This window comes from Salvelinus sp. IW2-2015, linkage group LG8 (assembly GCF_002910315.2).
Source record: "Salvelinus sp. IW2-2015 linkage group LG8, ASM291031v2, whole genome shotgun sequence".
Lineage (NCBI taxonomy): Eukaryota > Metazoa > Chordata > Actinopteri > Salmoniformes > Salmonidae > Salvelinus > Salvelinus sp. IW2-2015.
This window is the reverse complement of record NC_036848.1, coordinates 45,616,908-45,641,310: the sequence shown is the minus strand read 5'-3', so window position 1 is coordinate 45,641,310 and position 24,403 is coordinate 45,616,908. Positions and strand designations below refer to the sequence as shown.

The window sequence follows — 24,403 nt, the reverse complement described above, 5'->3', positions numbered from 1 at the left end:
CTAGCATCACTACTCTGGACGGTTCTGACTTAGAATATGTGAACAACTACAAATACCTAGGTGTCTGGTTAGACTGTAAACTCTCCTTCCAGACTCACATTAAGCATCTCCAATCCAAAGTTAAATCTAGAATCGGCTTCCTATTTCACAACAAAGCCTCCTTCACTCATGCTGCCAAGTTTACCCTCGTAAAACTGACTATCCTACCGATCCTTGACTTGGACTTCCAACACTCTACTCCGCAAATTGGATGTTGTCTATCACAGTGCCATCTGTTTTGTCACCAAAGCCCCATATACTACCCACCACTGCGACCTGTATGCTCTTGTTGGCTGGTCCTCGCTACATATTTGACGCCAAACCCACTGGCTCTAGGTCATCTACAAGTCTTTGCTAGGTATAGCTCCGCCTTATCTCAGCTCACTGGTCACCATTGCAACACCCACCCGTAGCACGCGCTCCAGCAGGTATATTTCACTGGTCATCCCCAAAGCCAACTCCACCTTTGGCCGTCTTTCCTTCCAGTTCTCTGCTGCCAATGACTGGAACAAATTGCAAAAATCTCTGAAGTTGGAGACTTATATCTCCCTCACTAACTTTAAGCGTCAGCTGTCAGAGCAGCTTACTTATCTTTGCAGCTGTACACAGCCCGTCTGTAAATAGCCCATCCAACTACCTACCTCATCCCCATATTTGTTTTTGTTTTTCTGCTCTTTTGCACACCAGTATTCCTACTTGCACATCCTCATCTGCACATCTATCACTCCAGTGTAAATTGCTAAATTATGATTACTTCGCCACTATTGTTCTATTTATTGCCTTACCTCCTTCATTTGCACACACTGTATACAGATTTTTCTATTGTGTTATTGACTGTGTGTTTGTTTATCCCATGTGTAACCCTGTTGTTGTTTGTCGCACTGCTTTGCTTTATCTTGGCCAGGTCGCAGTTGTAAATGAGAACTTGTTCTCAACTGGCCTACCTGATTAAATAAAGGTGAAAAGAAAAATAATACTGAACAGTAGTCTAGGTGTGACAAAACTAGGCCCTGTAGGACCTGCCTTGTTGATGGTGTTGTTAAGAAGGCAGAGCAGCGCTTTATTATGGACAGACTTCTCCCCATCTTTGCTACTGTTGTATCAATATGTTTTGACCGTAACAGTTTACAATCCAGGGTTACTCCAAGCAGTTTAGTCACCTCAACTTGCTCAATTTCTACATTATTCATTACAAGATGAAGTTGAGGTTTAGTAAATGTTTTGTCCCAAATACAATGCTATTATTTTTGGATAAATGTATGACTAACTTATTCCTTGCTTCCCATTCCGAAACTAACTGCAGCTCTTTGTTAAGTGTTGCAGTCATTACAGTGTTCTTAGGTAGTGGTATGACTTTAGCTTCCCTCCAGGCCTGAGGGCACATACTTTCTAGTAGGCTTAAATTGAAGATATGGCAATATCGTCCGCCATTATCCTCAGTAATTTCCCACCCAGACTGTCAGACCCCGGTGGCTTGTCATTGATGGAATTCAAAAGTACAATTCTTGTCTTCCATAATTTGGTCAGATATTCTTGGCTGTGTAGTGTCAGCATTTGTTGCTGGCATGTCATACCTACAATTGCTTATCTTGCCAATGAAACAAGTCATTAAAGTAGTTGGCAATATCATTGGGTTTTGTGATGAATGAGCCACCTGATTAACTGAATGATGGAGCCGAGTTAGCCTTTTTTCACAATTTTATTTTAATGTGCTCCAAAGCTTTTTAGAATAATTCTTTAATATATATATTTTTTCATAGTATAGTTTATTTTTTATTTAGTTTAGTCACATGATTTCTTAATTTGCAGTACCTTTTGCCTCATCCCTCTCAACCATACAATTGTTCAATTCCTCATCAATCCAAGGGGATTTAAAAGTTTTTACAGTCATTTTTTTAATGGGTGCGTGCTTATTAGTAACTGGAATAAGCAATTTCATAAATGTGTCAAGTGCAGCGTCTGGTTGCTCCTCATTACATACCACAGACCAGCAAATATTGTTAACATCATATGAATCAATACAAAACTTGTTGTATATGACATCTTATACACTATATTAGCCCCAGCCTTTGGGACTTTGGTTTTCTTAATTATGGCTACTATATTGTGGTCACTACAGCCTATGGATTTGGAATCTGCTTTAAAAAATTTTTTTACAGCATTAGTAAAGATGCGATCAATACATGTTGATGATTTCATTCCTGTGCTGTTTGTGACTACCCTGGTAGGTTGACCGATAACCTGAACAGGTTGCAGGCACTGGTTAGTTAAAAAAAAAAAAACTTGAGTGTGCAGCTTGATGAGAGCCAGTCAATATTTAAATCACCCAGAAAATATACTTCTCTGTTGATATCACATACATTATCAAGTATTTCACACGCATTATCCAGAAACTGACTGTTAGCACTTGGTCTATAGCAGCTTCCCACAAGAATGGGCTTAAGGTGGTGAGGCAGATGAACCTATTGCCATATTACATCAACAGTATTTAACATGAGATCATCTCTAAGCTTTACAGGAATGTGGTTCTGAATATAGACCGCAACACTGTCCCCGTTGGCATTTCTGTCTTTTCGGTAGATGTTATAACCATGTATTGCTACCACTGTATCATCAAAGGTATTATCTAAGTGAGTTTTAGATGGTCAGAATATGAATGTCATCTGTTAGAAGCAAGTTATTGACTTCATGGACCTTGTTTCTCAGGCTGCAAATGTTAATATTGGCTATTTTTAGCACTTCTGGGTTGCTTGATTGTTTTTAATGCTTTACTGGGAAGCTTATCAGAAGTAGACTTGCTCATGTTATTTATATTGGAGCTGATAGTGCAGGGTGAGCTGCACACAGTGGTCTTCCTAGTAGGGCACACCACCTCAATGCTAACAGTATAACTCATAGTTCATAGGCACATGATTAATGCATACAATAGCTGTAGGATCAACAAAAGTATTCACGGCAGTTCGAGGGACAAATTAAGTTACTTACATTGTCTGCCAACTAGAGGTCGACCGATTTTATGATTTTTCAACACCGATACTGATTATTGGAGGACCAAAAAAAGCCGATACCGATTAATCGGCCGATTAAAAAATAATAATAATAATAAAAAAAATAATAATAATACAAAAAAATCAATAAAATAATAAGAAAAAAGACAATTTTAAAAGATAAAAATAACAATAATTAAAATTTTAAAAAAAGAAATACAAAATATTTTTCAAATATTTATTTATTTATTTGTAATAATGACATTTACAACAATACTGAATGAACACTTATTTTAACTTAATACATCAATAAAATAAATTTAGCCTCAAATAAATAATGAAACATGTTCAATTTGGTTTAAATAATGCAAAAACAAAGTGTTGGAGAAGAAAGTAAAAGTGCAATATGTGCCATGTAAGAAAGCTAACGTTTAAGTTCCTTGCTCAGAACATGAGAACATATGAAAGCTGGTGGTTCCTTTTAACATGAGTCTTCAATATTTCCAGGTAAGAAGTTTTAGGTTGTAGTTATTATAGGAATTAAGACTATTTCTCTCTATACCATTTGTATTTCATATACCTTTGACTATTGGATGTTCTTATTGGCACTTTAGTATTGCAGTGTAACAGTATAGCTTCCGTCCCTCTCCTCGCCCCTACCTGGGCTCGAACCAGGAACACATCGACAACAGCCACCTTCGAAGCATCGTTACCCATCGCTCCACAAAAGCCGCGGCCCTTGCAGAGCAAGGGGAACAACTACTCCAAGTCTCAGAGCGAGTGACGTCACCGATTGAAACGCTATTAGCGCGCACCCCCGCTAACTAGCTAGCCACATCGGTTACACCAGCCTAATCTTGGGAGTTGATAGGTTTGAAGTCATAAACAGGTCAATGCTTGAAGCACAGCGAAGAGCTGCTGGCAAAACGCACGAAAGTGCTGTTTGAATGAATGCGAACAAGCCTGCTGCTGCCTACCATTGCTCAGTCAGACTGTTCTATCAAATATCAAATCATAGACTTAATTATAACATAACACACAAATACGAGCCTTTGGTCATGAATATGGTCGAATCCGGAAACTATCATCTCGAAAACAAAACGTTTATTCTTTCAGTGAAATACGGAACCGTTCCGTATTTTATCTAACGGGTGGCATCCATAAGTCTAAATATTCCTTTTACATTGCACAACCTTCAGTGTTATGTCATAATTACGTAAAATTCTGGCAAATTAGTTCGCAACGAGCCAGGCGGCCCAAACTGTTGCATATACCCTGACTCTGCCTGCAATGAACGCAAGAGAAGTGACACAATTTCACCTGGTTAATATTGCCTGCTAACCTGGATTTCTTTTAGCTAAATATGCAGGTTTAAAAATATATACTTCTGTGTATTGATTTTATGAAAAGCATTGATGTTTATGGATAGGTACATTCGTGCAATGATTATGCTTTTTTTTCGCAAATTGATGTTTATGGTTAGGTACACGTTGGAGCAACGACGGTCCTTTTTCGCGAATGCGCACCGCTTCGATTATATGCAACGCAGGACACGCTAGATAAACTAGTAATATCAATTACCATGTGTAGTTAACTAGTGATTTATGATTGATTGTTTTTTATAAGATAAGTTTAATGCTAGCTAGCAACTTACCTTAGCTTCTTACTGCATTCGCGTAACAGGCAGGCTCCTCGTGGAGTGCAATGTAATCAGGTGGTTAGAGCGTTGGACTAGTTAACCGTAAGGTTGCAAGATTGAATCCCTGAGCTGACAAGGTAAAAATCTGTCGTTCTGCCCCTGAACAAGGGAGTTAACCCACCGTTCCTAGGCCGTCATTGAAAATAAGAATGTGTTCTTAACTGACTTGCCTAGTTAAATAAAGGTGTAAAAAAATAAAAGAAACGGTGTCCAAAAATACAGATTTCCGATTGTTATTAAAACTTGAAATCGGCCCTAATTAATCGGCCATTCCGATTTAATTGGTCGACCTCTCCTGCCAACGCCCTTATGATAATGTACATTTAATGCAGCATTTTGATGACTCATTGTCACAATGGTAGTGATTAACTGAGCTGGTCTTGGGTCATTGTTTCAACGCAGCCTTGAAATGAGTGCACAGAGTCCAGGAGCCTAAATGATTTGGATGGACTCTGTCATTCCTGTAGAATATTTTCTGTTTTCAGAAGTTGTCAGTTACCTATAAAAATGATTCCAGCAGAGCTACAGTAATATTTTAGGCAGATGTGTAATCCCAGTAGCCTGTTGAATCTTTCACACCCAACGATGGTACTGGACCTGAAATGATTGGCTCTTTTTTGGAGTCTTTTAATGGTAAAATCAGTTTTCGGATGTTCCGAGCTAGCACTCCTGATGTCGTTTGGCCCCACATGGACTACGACAGCGTCAGGTCACGGCATCTGTCGTAGAACAGTCGAAATCAGCCATGTGATGTCCTGTACTCGTGCTCCTGGGTAGCACAGGGTTTTTGCATTGGAAACCAAGATGTTTCTCACCATAGAGCTGACGACGATGATAGTTGGTGATGTTGAATCACTCACGGTCTGATGAGGGTGGGAGCTCTGAGGATCTGAATCTGAGGTAGAAGCCATCGGAGAGGGAGACAGAACTGAAGATGAATACGCGGGTACCTCCGGATCTGATCTCGAATGGGAAGCCGCTAATGAAGAAAGCGCCGGAAACTCTGGATCCAGGGCGACAAACCCTTTCTGGTCTGTGTCAGGTCCGGGCTTAACATCTCCAAGAAGACCCCAGTTGCCAGAGGACGCTTTCTTTGACTTCCATGGTGAGTGACGTATCTCCATGGCTGGTTGGTTGGGTCGAGAACAGCTCCGTTCTCCAGGGAAGGGGGAGAACCCTTCGGGATGGATCCCTGCTGAGCACCGGCCAGTTCGCTGTGGAGAGCCGACATGGCCGCGCCACTTCCACAAGAGCGGCGTCCGGCTACTGGGGTGAAATAAAAAGTAGGCGGTCATGGATTCCCCAGTAGCTTGTGTAGGTTTGCTACCTGCTTGCTAAGAGTAGCCACTTCGCCCCTGTAGTCCTCCACAAGCAAGCAGTTGCTACATTGAAAGTCAGCGCGGTCCACATTGTCCCGGAACAAAGCAAAGTAAACACAACTCCTGCAGCGCTGGAAATGTTCATATAGCGACCTCCATTTGAGACCGCCGAGCCAGCTAGGCTAGCTGGGCTTCTGTGTCTGTCCCCCTATGAGCAATCTGTCAGGATCCCGGGGCAGACGGCAGCGCTTACAGCAACTAAGCCAAACAAAGCCGCAGGATCCAAAATAAAATAAAAGTATATAAAAACAAGATGTATACAGGGCTCCCAAGTGGCGCAGTGGTCTAAGACACTGCATCTCATTGCAAGAGGCGTCACTGCAGTACCTTGTTCGAGTCCAGGTTGCATCACATTTGGCCGTGATTGCGAGTCCCATAGGGCGGCGCACAATTGGCCTAGCGTCGTCCAGGTTTGGCCGGGGTAGGCCGTCGTTGTAACTAAGAATTTGTTCTTAACTTCTCTAGGGTAGCGGGCAGCATTCAGAATTTTGGATGAAAAGCATGCCCAAATTAAACTGAGATGTCTCTAGTTATTCACTTTATTCAAACCAAATGCCTAGTGGCAGATTTTCTGAAAGAGCAGATTCAAGTTCTCCTTTTGATTCTAAAGAGAGCTTATCCCTAGCATTTCAAGCATACATTAGACAAGTGACTGAGTCAACCTGCATCTGCATCACTACTCATGTCTGTCTACTTTACCAACGGTGGAAATTGGGAGACGCAATAATAGTATGTTAACCTCAGTGCTAATGTCACAGGGAAAATATATATTTTTCAATGCAGATGGAAGTTCTGCAATACTACTAGCACTCCAAATGAACCTGTACTCAATTTGCATGACTAAAGATGTCAAGCGGGATGGAAAAGATTATCTAACTGTTCTCAATTTGAAACAAATCTTGATTGGTTTTGCAATGCAAATACACACTTATGCATGGAAAAACAGCTCTGCCAGTTAGTTTCAAGCATGCTTCTGTTTATGCATCATTGCTTTTCATGTGCTTATGCGGGAATGGAGAGAAAATGTGTAAGTAGGAAAGAACACCCTCTAAAATGGTAGCTTTTCTTTCAATTAGCCTACTTTCCCCTCTTCAGAGCAGAAGCATCAGTCTGCAGTTGTCACTGCCGTGAACATGGTAGATTAACAGCAGGAGACCGTGGGTAGTCTAATAGATTTTAATATCCTGTGCTACAAACAGGAATGTATCATTGGGGAACATAATGTATGGGCCCTGGTGACGATATTGTCGGCCTGTTTTCCCTAACAGATGTTTTGGAGGATTGGGGATGTAAATTGAGGATTCCCTATCTTCATTGACACAGATCAGGCAGCTGCATCTCTAATTCAAGAGACACTGGTCCAATCTCAGAGATGGGCTACTCCAGTCCTCAGGGGCCTGATTGGTGTCAAACTTTTTCCCTAGCCCCAGTTAACACACCTGACTCCAATAATCAGCTAATCATGATCTTCAGTTTAGAATGCAATTATACCGAACAGAAATATAAACGCAACATGGAAAGTGTCCCATTTTTCATGAGCTGAAATAGATCCCAGAAATGTCCCATATGCACAAAAAGCTTATTTCTCTAAAATATTGTGCTCAAATGAGTTTACATCCCTGTTAGTGAGCATTTCTCCTTTGCCAAGATAATCCATCCTCCTGACAGGTGTGGAATATCAAGAAGCTGATTAACCAGCATGATCATTAAACAGGTGCACCTTGTGCTGGGGACAAAAGACCTCTCTAAAATCTGCAGATTTGTAACTCAACACAATGCCACGGATGTCTCAAATTCTGAGGGAGTGTGCAATTGGCATATTGACTGCAGGAATGTCCACCAGAGCTGTTGCCAGATAATTGAATGTTAATTTCTCGACCATAATCCGCCTCCAACGTCGTTTTAGAGAATTTGGAAGTACATCCAATTTGGCCCTTCAACCGCAAACCATGTGTAACCACTCCAGCCCAGGACCTCCACATCTGTCTTTTTCACCTGTGGGATTGTTTGAAACCAGCCACCCTAAAATCTGATGAAACTGAGGATCAGCTTCTTGATATGCCACATCTGTCCGGTGGAAGGATGAACAAATTTTTGCTAAGAATTTGACAGAAATAAGATTATTGTGGCTATCAAATTTCTGGGATCTTTTATTTCAGCTCATAAAAATTGCAACCAATTTATTTTAAGTATACACTACCATTCAAAGTTTGGGATCACGTAGAAATTTCCTTGAAAGAAAAGCACTTTTTTATGGTCCATTAAAATAACATCAAATTGATCAGAAATACAGTGTAGACATGGTTAATGTTGTGAATGACTATTGTAGCTGGAAATGGCAGATTTTTTTTAATGGAATATCTACATAGGCCCATTATCAGCAACCATCACTCCTGTGTTTCAATGGAACGCTGTGTTAGCTAATCCAAGTATATAATTTTAAAAGGCTAATTGATCATTAGAAAACCCTTTTGCAATTATGTTAGCGCAGCTGAAAACATGTGCTGATTTAAAGAAGCAATAAAACTGGCCTCCTTTAGACTTGTTGAATATCTGGAGCATCAACATTTGTGAGTTCGATTACAGGCTCAAAATGGCCAGAAACAAAGACCTTTCTTCTGAAACTCGTCAGTCTATTCTTGTTTTGAGAAATTAAGGCTATTCCATGCGAGAAATTGCCAAGACACTGAAGATCTCGTACAACGCTGTGTACTACTCCCTTCACAGAACAGCGCAAACTGTCTCTAACCAGAATAGAAAGAGTGGGAGGCCCCGGTGCACAACTGAGCAGGAGGACAAATGCATTTCTATAACTTCCAAAATATCACACTGGTGGGGAGTGCCAAGATGGAGGCACGGTGGCTGTTAACACAGCACCACTTATTGGTCATCTTGTGTGTGTGTAAATCATTGGCCCCATCTGGTGCTTTTGGAAATGGTCTTTTTTGGTACTATTTGGCTTCGTTAGGCCTGATAAGTTAACAGTGAGCTGGCTTCAGAAAAACTATTATGTCATTTTCCAGACATATCTCCTGTTTATTGGGATCTCTCGTTCTACACACCATGTGCTTTCTGCTCATAGCAGACAGAGGGAAATTCGGTCTGTGGAGGCCTCCAGCCGATCCAGGGCCTTTGGCGGGCTGCACGAGCAGCAGAGCATGTGTCTGGATGTGGTGGGAGCAGAGTAGACTGTCAGAGGCCTTGAGTCACTCCGCACTGACACAGACAGCCACAGCCAATATGCCACACAGCAGAGGAGCCAGCCACACAGAGACCAGGGTTGTGTTCCTTAGGGAGAGAACTTTTTGAAATGGGGAGCTACTATGTGTAGCTCAGTTGGTAGGGTTTGATTCCCATGGGGGGACCTGTATGAGAATGTATGCACTCACTCTGGATGAGCGCGTCTGCTAAATGACGTTAATGTACTACCTTGTCCAACAAAATGTTTGGTGTGGTGTGCCCTACTGAACGCAACCCAAGGGTGGTTGGGAAGAGAGCTAACCTTTTAATAGACCACTGTTCACTGCTAGCCTCTGCATGCACTGTTCCTAAGTACTTGATGTTAAGTATGTTTTAACAGTCCTTTTTCACATGTATGTTACAATGTGTCCAGTCCTAAAGCTACATGCAAGAAATAGGCTTGCCACTACAGTCTGTTAGCTAGGCGATTTATAACCATTTCTTATATCGCTGGTTCCTTGATATTTCACAATCAAATAGTGATGCATTTTCTCTTTTGCTTCACCACCAGATGTAGGCCTACAGTATGAGCTGTGTCTTCTCTATCAGTAGCAGGGAATCTCTCGTGTGTCGCTGATCTGTGCTGGATCAGCTCACTCAGCCTAGCTGTGTTTAAGAGATCTCCCCGAGTTAATTGGGCTCTTTGCTGCTGCCAAGGCTGTAATGGTGCTGATGGGTGATCGTTTTAATAGCCTGGCTAGCCTAGCTTAACACTGCCTTTAGGACAGACCTGGTCGAGCAGATTTTTTAGTGGTTAAGGCTGAAATTATGTTTTTGCACCTACAGTTGAAGTCGGAAGTTTACATACACTTAGGTTGGAGTCATTAAAACTAGTTTTTCCAAACACTCCACACATTTCTTGTTAACAAACGATAGTTTTGGCAAGTCGATTAGGACATCTACTGTGTGCATGACACAAGTAATTTTTCCAACAATTGTTTACAGACAGATTATTTCACTTATAATTCACTGTATCACAATTCCAGTGGGTCAGAAGTTTACATACACTAAGTTGACTGTGCCATTAAACAGCTTGGAAAATTCCAGAAAATGATGTCATGGCTTTAGAAGCTTCTGATAGGTTAATTGACATCATTTGAGTCAATTGGAGGTGTACCTGTGGATGCCAAGACCTGAAAAAAAAATTGTAGACCTCTCCAAGTCTGGTTCATCCTTGGGAGCAATTTCCAAACGCCTGAAGGTACCACATTCATCTGTACAAACAATAGTACGCAAGTATGAACACCATGGGACCACGCAGCCGTCATACCGCTCAGGAAGGAGGCGACCTTCTGTCTCCTAGAGATGAACGTACTTTGGTGCGAAAAGTGCAAATCAATCCCAGAACAACAGCAAAGGACCTTGTGAAGATGCTGGAGGAAACGGGTACAAAAATATCTACATCCACAGTAAAACGAGTCCTATATCGACATAACCTGAAAGGCCGCTCAGCAAGGAAGAAGCCACTGCTCCAAAACCGCCATAAAAAAGCCAGACTACGGTTTGCAACTGCACATGGGGACAAAGATCGTACTTTTTGGAGAAATGTCCTCTGGTCTGATTAAACAAAAATAGAACTGTTTGGCCATAATGACCATCATTATGTTTGGAGGAAAAAGGGGTAGGCTTGCAAGCCGAAGAACACCAACCCAACCGTGAAGCATGGGGGTGGCAGCATGATGTTGTGGGGGTGCTTTGCTGCAGGAGGCACTGGTGCACTTCACAAAATAGATGGCATCATGAGGATGTAAAATTATGTGGATATATTGAAGCAACATCTCAAGACATCAGTCAGGAAGTTAAAGCTTGGTCGCAAATGGGTCTTCCAAATGGATGATGACCCCAAGCGTACTTCCAAAGTTGTGGCAAAATGGCTTAAGGACAACAAAGTCAAGGTATTGGAGTGGCCATCAAAGCCCTGACCTCAACCCATAGAACATTTGTGGGCAGAACTGAAAAGGGGTGTGTGAGCAGGGAGGCCTACAAACCTGACTCAGTTACACCAGCTCTGTCAGGAGGAATGGGCCAAAATTCACCCAACTTATTGTAGGAAGCTTGCGGAAGGCTACCTGAAATGTTTGACCCAAGGTAAACAATTTTTAAAGGCAATGCTACCAAATACTAATTGAGTGTATGTAAACTTCTGACCCTCTGGGAATGTGATGAAAGAATAAAACTGAAATAAATAATTCTCTCTCCTATTATTCTGACATTTCACATTCTTAAAATAAAGTGGTGATCCTAACTGACCTAAAACAGGGAATTTTTACTCGGATTAAATATCAGGAATTGTGAAAAACTGAGTTTAAATGTATTTGGCTAAGGTGTATGTCATCTTCCGACTTCAACTGTACCTGTACATTTGTTGGTATTTTGGTCCATTTTTAAGTTTAGTATTTTCAAAAAGTAAACCATGTCAAACTTGATGAAAATGTATGTTTTCTTTAGTTTATCATACTACTGTTATCAACATTTTGTATGGATTTTAGCCACTATAAAATGGACATGCATCAATAATTTCAAAGCTACATTGAATTGTACATAATTTCAAAGCCCATTTCATAGAGAATGTTGCAAACTTGACTACTAAACCTCTCTGGTTGTAGGTGGAACGCAATCGTCCCACCTGGTCAATAGCCAGGGAAAATACAGAGCGCCATATTCAAATAAAATGATATAAAAATCTAACCTTTATTAAATCACACATGTAAGATACCAAATTTAAGTTACACTCGTTGTGAATCCAGCCAACATGTCAGATTTCAATAATGCTTTTCGGCGAAAGCATAAGATGCTATTATCTGATGATAGCACAGCAGTAAACAAAGAGTAGCATATTTCAACACTGCAGGCACGACACAAAACGCAGAAATAAAAATATAATTCATGCCTTACCTTTGACGAAATTATTTTGTTGGCACTCCAATATGTTCCATAAACATCACAAATGGTCCTTTTGTTCGATTAATTCCGTCGATATATATCCAAAATGTCAATTTATTTGGCGCGTTTCATCCAGAAAAACACAGCTTCCAACTTGCGTAACGTCACTACAAAATATATCAAAAGTTACATGTAACCTTTACCAAAATATTTCAAACTACTTTTGTAATACAACGTTAGGTATTTTTAAACGTTAATAATCGATCAATTTGAAGACGGGATGATCTGTGTTCAATACAAAAAGAAAACAAACTGACGCAACTTTTTTGGTAATGTGCCTCTCTCAAACAATTTACTTCAAGTGACCCTCATTTACGATTTCCGTACCTGTTCATTACACAAAGGAATAACCTCAACCAATTTCCAAAGACTGGTGACATCCAGTGGAAGCGGTAGGAACTGCAAACAAGTCCCTTAGAAATCTGGTGTCCCAATAAACTCATTGAAAAGACAGTGACCTCAAAAAAATAAAAATTCTGAATGGTTTGTCCTCGGGGTTTCGCCAGCTACATAAATTCTGTTATTCTCACAGACATGATTCAAACAGTTTTAGAAACTTCAGAGTGTTTTCTGTCCACATCTACTAATACTATGCATATCTTATCTTCTGGGGATGAGTAGCAGGCAGTTGAATTTTGGCATGCTATTTATCCAAAAGTGAAAATGCTGCCCCCTACCCCGAAGAAGTTAACTTAGTTTGAAGAGATGGTCATTGGGTCTAAATAGACGTTTGGTAGTCTTAATTCCGTGTACTTGTCTTTTAACTGCTATTTCCCGAAAGTCAGACTCTTCCAACACGCAAACAATTTTTTTCTCAGCATCAGAATAATTTGCATTCACCAAATTTTGTGTGGTTATCATTAGATATATTTTCCAGACTTGCCCAGAGGGAATTGTTGATATGACATTTTTTTTTTTTTAATTCTAGATAACATTTTATTTGAAAAAATGTGGCAAAATTATTTTACATACATGTCTTGAGTGTTTTACAGATAAGGTGAAAAAAGTATTTATCCATAATCTGCTCTGGACAATTCCGGTTCCGCAGTGTCTTAACAAGATGAAACAAAATATTTAGGCTGAGGTAAACCTTTATTTTCATAATGTAAAATGCGGTTCCTACAATTTCAATAAAGGAAAATGTCTGTACAGTTCAGCTGTTTCAAAAATATTGCTTTGCTATAAAAAAAAAACATACTAGAGAAGTGTTGGCTCAATGAGACAATTTTGTTTACACTGCCCTGCTTAGTTTGGCAACTGTCGGGCGAGTGTCGTGCGCTTCCTCTGGAGGTAGTGGTCTAGCATGACAAGTTCGCAAGTTTACATTGCATTAATTTCTGTAGCCGAGGGTATTTTTGCGAAAAGTCTGAGTCGTCTGAAGACCTTATTTGTTAGGAAAGAGGCTCCTGTTATTCTTTTGAGGTGTGATTATGCTATAAAAAAGTTTTCCTATCGGTATGAATATTTTTTTCTGGGAGACTGCAGTGAAAGTGGGAGCCAGGAGGCTGCCATTTAATTAGCAGCTGTCAAGCTCTCTCTTCTCTCTGAGTTGTGACGCATGCTGTCACACTGGAAAAGTCTGCCTAGCAACTGTTTAGCTAATTCCCAAAACACCACAGCAGAGACCCACACCTGACACAGTATGCAGATGCATAACAGAAGATAAATAAGCGCTAATAGTAGTTCTCAAGGACAAATACATGTGTGAGGAGTTAAGGACATGACAATGTGTGTTAGCAGGGGTGTGTGCAAGAGTAAGAATGGGGAAAATACAGGCTTATTACGGTAGTCTACGGGTTTTCTGTCAAATAGACAAACGAACATCACCTTGAATAACTTGAAGGTGAGTAAAGGCTTGGACCTGAAAGTGAGACTGAATCCACTGCAATGCCACAGACGGGCCTGCCAACAATATAATGATGTGGCAGTTCTAACGATCCGTCTGTATTTAATCTACAGGGGCGGGCACGACCAGAAGTATATCAAATTACTGTCCACATCGCTCACAGGAGGTTTTAATCAGGGATCTTTTGTCACTTAATCTATGTCCTTCCGCATTAGCAGACATGAGCACTGAGCAGGCTTTTGGACTTCTGGGAAGGGGGTGTTATGCATTTATGCACGTCTGTGCTTGAGTCCAATTGGTTTCCATGGTTACTTGGGGATAAAGGCGTCCGCATGCTTCCTAGCCGAAACAGTTCATGCATACACTGAGTATGCAGAACATTAGGAACACCTTCCTAGTATTGAGTTGCACCCCTTTGCACTCAGAACAGCCTCAATTCGTCTGGACATGTCTTTTACAAGGTGTCAAGTGTTCCGCAGGGATGCTGGCCCATGTTGACTCCAATGCCTCCCACAGTTGTGTAAATTGGCTGGATGTCTTTTGGGTGGTGGACCATTCTTGAAACACACAGGAAACTGTTGACCTGGCAAGTACCACCATACCCTGTTCAAAGGCACTTAAATATTTTGTCTTGCCCATGGCACACAATCCATGTCTCAATTGTCTCAAGACTTAAAAATCCTTCTTTAACCTGTATCCTCCCCTTCATCTTCACTGATTTGAAGTGGATGTAACAAGTGTCATCAGTAAGGGATTATAGCTTTCACCTGGATTCATCTTGTCAGTTCGTCATCGAAAGAGCAGGTTCTTCATGTCTTGTATACTCAATGTATTTTATGATAACCTTTTGTGACGTTTTGGTCTTCGTCAAGGTTTTCGCCTGTTCGTGCGCACATTTTCCCCTGAGGCAAGCTGAAGTTCGGTAGCCGAAGTCAACTCTCCTTCGTCGGCAATTGGTCAACAGTAGGGATTCTTCAATGAAGTGTTTGTTGTCATTCAACGAGAGACCTGTTTTCATACAAATGTTTCACTTGAGAAATACTGCACCAAACATATTAGCTAGATGTAAAATTGCGCGACTAAGACCTTGGCATAATCATATAACTCAAATGTTTTATTATTTTATCTTGGATTAATTGACTATTTTCATCCTGGTTACAGCGTCTCAAGAGGGACAAACGGTACTATTGCACCTTTTTTCTTGTTTTTCAAGTGGACTTTTTAAGGAAGTATCCGTGGAACAGATGTTCACTTCGCCCAGTAGAGGTCTGCTAGGAGCAAACCAAACCTAGTATGCAGACGCTTTATTAGGTCACTGGCACATTGGTTTTCCAATTTTGGCTCGGAGTCAGTCGTCTATGAAGCGCTCCTGTCTGTATGTCAGATCTGAGAGACTGCTTTGTGCAGTGGAAGGACTGATGGTCCAGATGTAACCTTTCATATTTGACATTTCCCCAACACATCTCAGTTTGAGCTCTGAACAATGTCAGCTATGTAGACTGACTGCATGGGACTCTGGGGCATCGACCAGAGAAGGAGGATTTTAGTTCATAGAAAACTATGCTCGCCGATTGTGTGCTGTTGGGCAGTGATTTATTGTTGTCTTGTCTTTCATTTAGAATAAGTGGATTGAGAACATGAAGTTAGGGCTATAGCCTAACGCGTACTGTTTAACCTTACATTAAACTAAAATAGCCCAGAAATGTCCTATTCAAAACAAATTACGAGGGAGATAACATCTATCTTCTGCTTCTCCTCCAGTTGTCTCTCTCAGCACACTGAGGGCATGTGGAACTCCGTTAGAGTTAACGATCATTAACATGCTCCATCTTAGACTTCCCTGTTTGCTGGCACATCAGAGCCCTGTGAGGCCTAATAAAGTGGTGTTTCATTCAGTAGAACAGAGCCTTCAACCTCCTTAGATAATGACACTAGATCTCTTACTGATGGCTCTCTCCATCAACTCGGAGCAGTAGTAGCACTGGGGACCTGGCTGATGAGAACACGGGGGCGCCAGATGCCAATTAAAAAATCGAAATAAAATCAGTTTATGGTCACGTACACAATTTGCAGATGTTATCGCAGGTGCAGCGAAATGCTTGTTTCTAGCTCCAACTGTGCAGTAATACCTAGCAATAAAAAATAAAATAAAAACACCACACATAATCCAGAAAAATAAGGAAATTAAGAAGTATCTGAACAAGCAATGTTAGACTGTAATATAGAATTGGTATGATGAATATGTCATCCACATCATACAGGGTCTATCAACCTATCATTATCAAATGCATACATGTATCATTATTGAATAGAGCGAGAATGCACATCATCTTGCAACAGATGATTAGTCTTTTGCTCACTGTTCAGACTGTCAAGCTTGTGTTTTCCACACACTGTCCTTTTATAGAAAAGTGACTTTTACATGTTTCATTCACACCACCTGTTAACCTGTAGTAATCATTTGAAAGAGTCCCCTGTGTATCTGTATATTACTCATACTTTTCGTCTGGAGGCAGTCGTAATGATCACGGGTGTTTCGGTTTTCTTTCAGTACTGGATCAACGAGTTCACCACCAATCTGGGAATTGGCGTCTTTCACTCAGGGATCGAGATCTACGGTAGAGGTAAGGAAACCTCCGCTGCTATGATAACAGCCCTGGGTGGGGCTGACTGACCAAAGCTCAACCACACAACCAGGCACTCCATTGAACTGCTGGGCTGTCAGGTGCTGCTGGGTAGAACTCCTCTGTCTGCAAGGCCTCGTCAAGTAGAGGGCTTTGAGTCCGATACTATGGTACTATTAGTACCTGACATCAGGACTGTAACAGATGGTGGTAGAATTAAAATAAGGATGGAAGTATAAACTTGTAAGAAGAGTTTCAAATTGTTGTAGCTGCTAACTCGTCTTTACTCATAATGCCTACACGTCTCAGAMCCCCCCCCCCCCCCCCCCCCAAAATACAAGCCACATCAACCCAACCGGAGGAATCTTTGTTAGCTAATTACCAGCTTCACTACAAACCAGACACACACTTTTGGCATTTTATTGTTTCTGGCTGTTTGTTTTTCAGGATCAAATGGGTTCTTCCTCTAATTAAAAAAGTAGACCCAGCTAAATTACATTCCTATGAGCTGCACTGCAGATATTGAGATTAGCAAGATTCAAGACTGCTGTCACACACAGAATCTGCCCATTTGCCCACGTTCGTTTCAAGGTGTTACATCGTGGTAGCCAGGGCACCAAAATCGCAGAGAAGTTGAGCTTCACGTTTCACTCTTACTTCTTGCGGAAATTGACCACCTGGTTTACTGTCTGCGTCTGTCATATCTCTGAGTCTATCTTTTTAAAACCGCTTTATTCTAGAATCAGCCTCCCAGTTGCTCTGTCTAGCCTGTATCTTGGAGGATTGGCCTTCAGCCAGGATGTGTTCAGCAGCCAGTGCTTTATTGATCAAGAAGGAGAACTGGAAGTGTTATTTTAGTTAAAAACACTGGTGGTTCAATCTGTTAAATCAGCGTCTCGCCTGTGGTTTCAACCTCACAGCTCAGCCTATTAAAAGCTGCTTTCATCTATACATTTTAAAAGAAAGCTCTGAGTTGAAATATATCCTCATGGCAACCCCTTCAGTTGCATGGTAGGATGAACCTGGGTATTTCTAATGCCTGGCTTGTTTACCCTTAATTGAGCTGATTCAGGGAGACTGACAATCCCAGCAACAGATGGTGTGGATTAGGCACATAATTATTGCCTATTACATTACTTTATGAGCAGCGCAAGCTGGCAATTATTTACTGTGTGTCTGTCTTTATGAGTGTGTGAGTTTGCCAAAACTGACACTGTTTATACATTCTGTAAAATGGATGTGCTGTGTGTATCTATGTCATTCATGGAGAAAGTGCATGAGTTATTGTAATTCAGCACAAGCGTTCAGATCAGGAGTTAGTAGCAGGCTGGATGAGTACATCAGAGGGGTGGGAACAGGGTTTTGGAGATCCCCATCCGCTGCATTCATCGTGGAGCTGGGAGCTAGACGGACTGATAGAGCTAGACACGGACTGATAGAGCTAGACACGGACTGATAGAGCTAGACACGGACTGATAGAGCTAGACACGGACTGATAGAGCTAGACACGGACTGATAGAGCTAGAAATACCTACCGCGTCTGCGACTTGGCTTCCTCAGACTGCCTCAGCCCATCACAACAGACTACAATACTACCCCACCCGCCCTACACTCACCTCAAACACAGCAATTCCATTATTTTACTTTTAGATCTGTATATGTTGTTGTATATTGTTAGATATTACTGCACTGCTGGAGCTAGGAACACAAGCATTTCGCTACACCGCAATAACATCTGCTAAATATTTGTGTGCGACCAATAGTTAGATTTGATCACTGGTCCACACTCACCTCAAACAGAGCAACACCACCCCCACCCGCCCCACACTCATCTCCACACTTACCTCAACACAGTAACACCACCCCACAGCCCTGTTAATTTCCCACCAACCGCTACTAGTACTACTGTTATGTGCTATGAATCTTTGTATAGTGTGTTTGACTTCTTCTGTGTGATCTGATCAGTGGCCTGACCTTTCAGAGTTTGCCTATGGAGGACACCCATATCCATTTTCAGGGATATTCGAGATAACGCCAGGGGATGCCACAGAACTCGGGGAGACATTCAAATTCAAGTGAGTATCATGGCTTAAATCAAGGGCACTTAGGGTTTTCTCACTGTATATCGAAAAACAAGGCATGGTTAGTTGCCAAATACTTGAGCTAAAACATGAGAACATCCTTAAACCTGTTTGAAGTGGAACCAGTACTGTTGCTGACATGTGTTCTTTCTTCACTGCTTGTGATGGATTCTGAAAACTGGTCATTTCTATTCATATTGGTAAAGTTAATTTTTTCTGTTTAAAGCGGAACATAGGATCACGAGAATACCGTGAAGTCACATAGAATTTCTGCTTCAAGCGACACTGAGGATCACATGAATAGCTAATGGTTACTGACAGTTTTTTTCTTTTCTTCAATTGTTGTGGAGACCACCTTCATGGCCAATTTCTTGTCTTTATCTTGCAATCATTTTGTGACAATAATGCTCCCTAAAATGGTTATCATTATTTACTGCCTTGTAAAGGACACTCTGCCGTGTTGAAGTGTCGAGCCTTTACAGCTATGTTCAATGAAGCACACTGTTACAATGATAGTGATGGAGGAGGAAGAAGAGGAAAATCCCAGCTGGACTGACATAGAATGTTATGAATACACTTGCCTGTATAAGAGTACAGAAGAACGTGTGTGTGTGGGGGAGTTGGGGTGTTTCTACAGCGTGTCATTGCACATGCATTCATGCAAGCCCCAAGTTGGTGTCTGGCTACTTTTGATTGTGTGTGCATGCCTGGTTAAGTCTGTGGGTGGGACTCTGTAGCTTGTTTGCATAAATTAGGCTTTATTTGTCACATGAGCCGAATACAAGTGTAGACCTTACCATGAAATGCTTACTTACAAGCCCTTAACCAACAGTGCAGTTCAAGAAGAGTTAAGAAAATATTTACCAAATAAACGAAAGTAAAAAATAATAAAAAGTAACACAATAAAATAACAATAACGAGGCTATATACAGGAGGTACCGGTACTGAGCCAATGTGCGGGGGTACAGGTTAGAGGTCATTTGTACATGTAGGTAGGGGTGAAGTGACTATGCATAGATAATAAACAGTGAGTAGCAGCAGTGTACAAAACCAATGGGGGGGATCAATGTAAATAGTCCGGTGGCCATTTGATTAATTGTTCAGCAGTCTTATGGCTTGGGGGTAGAAGCTGTTAAGGAGCCTTTTGGTCCTAGACTTAGCACCCTGGTACCGCTTGCTGTGCGGTAGCAGAGAAAACAGTCTATGACTTGGGTGACTGGAGTCTCTGACAATTTTTTGGGCTTTCCTCTGACACCGCCTGTTATATTGGTCCTGTATGGCAGCAAGCTTGGCCCCAGTGATGTACTGGGCCATACGCACTACCCTCTGTAGCGCCTTATGGTCAGATCCCGAGCAGTTGCCATACCAGGCAGTGATGCAACCAGTCAGGATGCTCTCGATGTTGCAGCTGTATAACTTTTTGAGGATCTGAAGACCCATGCCAAATCTTTTCAGTCTCCTGAGGGGGGGAAAAGGTGTTGTCGTGCCCGCTTCACGACTGTCTTGGTGTGTTTAGACCATGATAGTTTGTTGGTGATGTGGACACCAAGGAACTTAACTCTCGAACCGCTCCACTACAGCCCTGTCGATATTAATGGGGGCCTGTTCGGCCCGCCTTTTCCTGTAGTCCACAATCAGCTCCTTTTGTCTTGCTCACATTGAGGGAGAGGTTGTTGTCCTGGCACCACACTGCCAGGTCTCTGACCTCCCTATAGGCTGTCTCATCGTTGTCGGTGATCAGGCCTACCACTGTTGTGTCGTCAGAAAACTTAATGATGGTGTTAGAGTTGTTTGGCCATGCAGTTGTGGGTGAACAAGGAGTACAGGAGGGGACTAAGTACACACCCCTGAGGGGCCCCAGTGTTGAGGAACAGTGTGGCAGACGTGTTGTTGCCTACCCATAGCACCTGGGGTCGGTCCGTCAAGAAGTCCAGGATCCAGTTGCAGAGGGAGGTGTTTAGTCCCTGGTTCCTTAGCTTAGTGATGAGCTTTGTGGGCATTATGGTGTTGAACGCTGAACTGTAGTCAATGAACAGCATTCTCACATAGGTGTTCCCTTTGTCCAGGTGGGAAATGACTATCTAAAGGATAGAAGTCAGGCTGTTAGAGTCGACAGCATCCAGTCGGAGCCATTGGAGTTGGTTAAAGGTGTCCCACAAGGTTCTATACTTAGTCCATTACTGTTCACTCTCTACATAAACAATATCGGTGATGAGATAAGAAAGTGTCAAATTCATTTATATGCTTATGACACTGTCATGTACTCTATCGCTTCATCGGCTGACCAAGCATTATCATTATTGGAGACAGATTTTAAGATATTACAAGGGTATTTTATATAGCTGAAACTTGTTTTAAATGCAAAGAAAACACATTTTATGATTTTTAAAAGGTTCAAAAAGTTGGTTGAAAATACACTTGCACTTACAAGCTTAGATGGTTCTCAAATTAATCAGGTCTCTGCATATAAATACTTAGAGATATGGTTGGATGATTAACTGTCTTTTAAAATGCATATTGACGAACTTTGTAAACGGCTAAAAATCAAGCTATGCTTCCTCTATAGAAACAGGACATGTTTGTCCTCTACAAATAGAAGACAAATTGTGCAAGCTACTTTTATGTCTGTTATAGATTATGGGGATATTATTTACATGCATGCTACGGCATCAACACTTAAATCGCTGGATGCTACTTATCATTGCGCACTTAGGTTTATTACGGGTGCTAGCTACAGAACTCACCATTGTGTTTTTTATCAAAATGTGGGTTGGATTTCGCTGTCCATGAGACGAGAACAACATGCTCTCGTGTTTGTCTATAAAGCACTTCTGAATAAGCTACCTTCTTATTTATCATCACTCATCAATATTAGAATTAGAATTCCTAAAACCAGGTCTCAAGCATGGATTACACTTGAGGCCCATGTGATTTCCACAGAGTTGGGAATGGTTGCCTTTTCCTGTTACGCGCCTTGCCTATGGAATAGCCTGCAGACTAAACTTAAACTTGAGACTCTTGTCCCCCTTGCCCATTTTTATTTTTATTTTTATATTGCTTGTAACTGTTTCGGGTAATGCAAGTTCTTGTGCTGTTAGGTTATTCCCGTATGTGTAAATGTAATCTGTTGCTGTATTTTTTTTGTGTTACCTCTGATCGTTTTGTTTGTCTTGTGTAGTTTCTTAATCTTAATAATTGTACCTAAACTGTATGTGTAAACATGTCTACGCAGGGCCCAGCTGTAAAAGAGACCTTGGTCTCAGGCTGTGTTCCTTGTTGAAATAAAGGTTCAAAAAAGAAAAGAAAATGGCAGTGTGGAATGCGATTGAGATTGCGTCATCTGGATCTGTTGGGTCAGTATGCGAATTGGAGTGGGTCTATGGTATCCGGGAGGATGCTATTGATGTGAGCCATGACCAGCCTTTCAAAGCACTTCATGGCGACCGACGTGAGTGCTACGGGGAGGTAATCATTTCGGCAGGTTACCTTCGCTTCCTTGGGCACAGGGACTATGGTGGTCTGCTTGAAACGTAGGTATTACAGACTCAGTCAGGGAGAGGTTGAAAATGTTAATGAGTACACGTCCTGGTAATCCGCCTGGCCCCGCGGCTTTGTGAATGTTGACCTGTATAAAGGTCTTGGTCATATCACCTACCGTCCAGAACTGCTGGTGCTCTTGTGCATGCTTCAGTGTTGCTTGCCTCGAAGCGAGCATAAAAGGCGTTTAGCTCGTCTGGTAGGCTCCCTTCACTGGGCAGCTCGCGTCAGGGTTTCCCTTTGTAGTCCGTAATAGTTTTCAAGCCCTGCCACATCCGACGAGCATCAGAGCCGGTGTAGTAGGATTCAGTCTTAATCCTGTATTGACACTTTGCTTTTATGATGGTTCGTCTGAGTGCATAGCGGGATTTCTTATAAGCGTCCGGATTAGTGTCCCACTCCTTGTAAGAGGCAGCTCTAGCCTTTAGCTCGATGCGGATGTTGCCTGCAATCCATGACTTCTGGTTGGGATATGTAAGTACAGTGGTTCCTCCTTTAAACGTTGCGAGCTTACACCGCGGGACTTAGAGGTACCCAGCGTCACGGCTTCATTGCTCCAGACCACCACAAGGGGGAGTTTTGGCACTCATTATACACTTGGGTCCCAAGGTTTTTATATGCCCAATCATATTGAGTGGTTTCAATGATGAATTTAACGCGAGTCACCCGTCCCTGGTGACTTTCTTCAGCAAAGATGGCTGACAACATTGCGGTGGAAGCAAATGTAAGTAATTATAATGTCATAACGAGTCAAGCAAAACATTTGCAATTTAGAGGAATATGTTAGTGAATGTAGAGAAACGATTGTGCATATTCTTTTTGTCATGAAGTTAATTTAACGAAAATTGCTATTTAGCAAGTTAGCTGACTAGCTAACATTAGCCAACTAGCTAGCTGGTGTTATGACATGAGTATGACATTGTAATTCGTGTTGTTTAATGTTTTAGGGACTCCTGAGAGAACTAGCAAACCAGGCTGTCGTCTTGGGAAACAGTAGATGTAAAGAATCTATCTAGCTAAAGCATTTACTGCAAATTTAATGTACAATTGTGTAAGTTTGCCTTGCCGTGCAATGCAGCTGAAGTAACATAGCTAGCTAGATAACTATTTACTTGCTAATTGTGTAGTGGAGGATAAAAAATAACTGTATGCCTATGGATGTGTAGCTAGCTACAGTATGTAGCCGATCTGTGTATGGGCCCTAAAACGTTAGATTGTTAAGAATATTAGTTCAGAACCTATGAACCTCAGCTATCATAGTTGTTGTATCAACTTCAAGTCTGAAATGCATTAATGAAGCCTATGGATAGAGTAGAATATAATAACTCTATTGTGCCAAGGATGCAAGTCCTATATACATGTACTGTAGTTATTACCACACATGAGATCCCCCACATTGTAGCCTGTACATTGAATATATTCACTGATCATGTACTTTTCCTTGGCAAATAAAAGTGCAGTTCAGGTATGAATCTCTGAAAGACATTCTTTTTCAGTCATATCCAATACCAAGTGTATCAAACTCCATTCTTTGAATGATGCTGTGTCTGCATGTATGTATTACAATTATACACTTCAACAGTGTTTACCGCTCCTGGGACATCAATGATTACACATTGTAACTATGCAATAGACTAGAAACATGATTTAAGTAAAGGCTGATTTATAATTCATATATACATTCGGAAAAACACTGCATCTAACTCCCTTCATCTGCATTAATCTGAGAACACAGGATAGTATTTCAATGAGATACTTAATTTCAACCAGTGGAGAATGTGAAATGGGAAAGAGTTAAGAACAGAGGCAGACAGCATATTATTAATGAATTACAGTGCTACCCTAATTCTCTCAGTTCATCACAATTAATCAAATCAAATTTTATTGGTCACATACACATGGTTAGCAGACGTTAATGCGAGTGTAGCGAAATGCTTGTGCTTCTAGTTCCGACCATGCAGTAATATCTAACAAGTAATCTAACAATTTCACAACAACTACCTGATACACACACGTGTAAAGGAATTA

The 24,403-nt window shown here is 41.4% G+C and overlaps 1 protein-coding gene across 2 annotated transcripts in view; it reads left to right on the top strand.

The window, feature by feature from the left end:
• The window catches only part of desi2 (desumoylating isopeptidase 2), a 50,822-nt gene that overhangs the window by 10,245 nt on the left and 16,174 nt on the right, over nucleotides 1–24,403 (top strand). For both annotated transcript variants that reach the window (XM_023993550.3, XM_023993551.3), the window contains exons 2-3: nucleotides 16,685–16,757; nucleotides 18,739–18,832. In XM_023993550.3, the coding sequence (XP_023849318.1) occupies nucleotides 16,685–16,757; nucleotides 18,739–18,832 (167 nt within the window). The remainder of the gene's footprint in view (nucleotides 1–16,684; nucleotides 16,758–18,738; nucleotides 18,833–24,403) is intronic.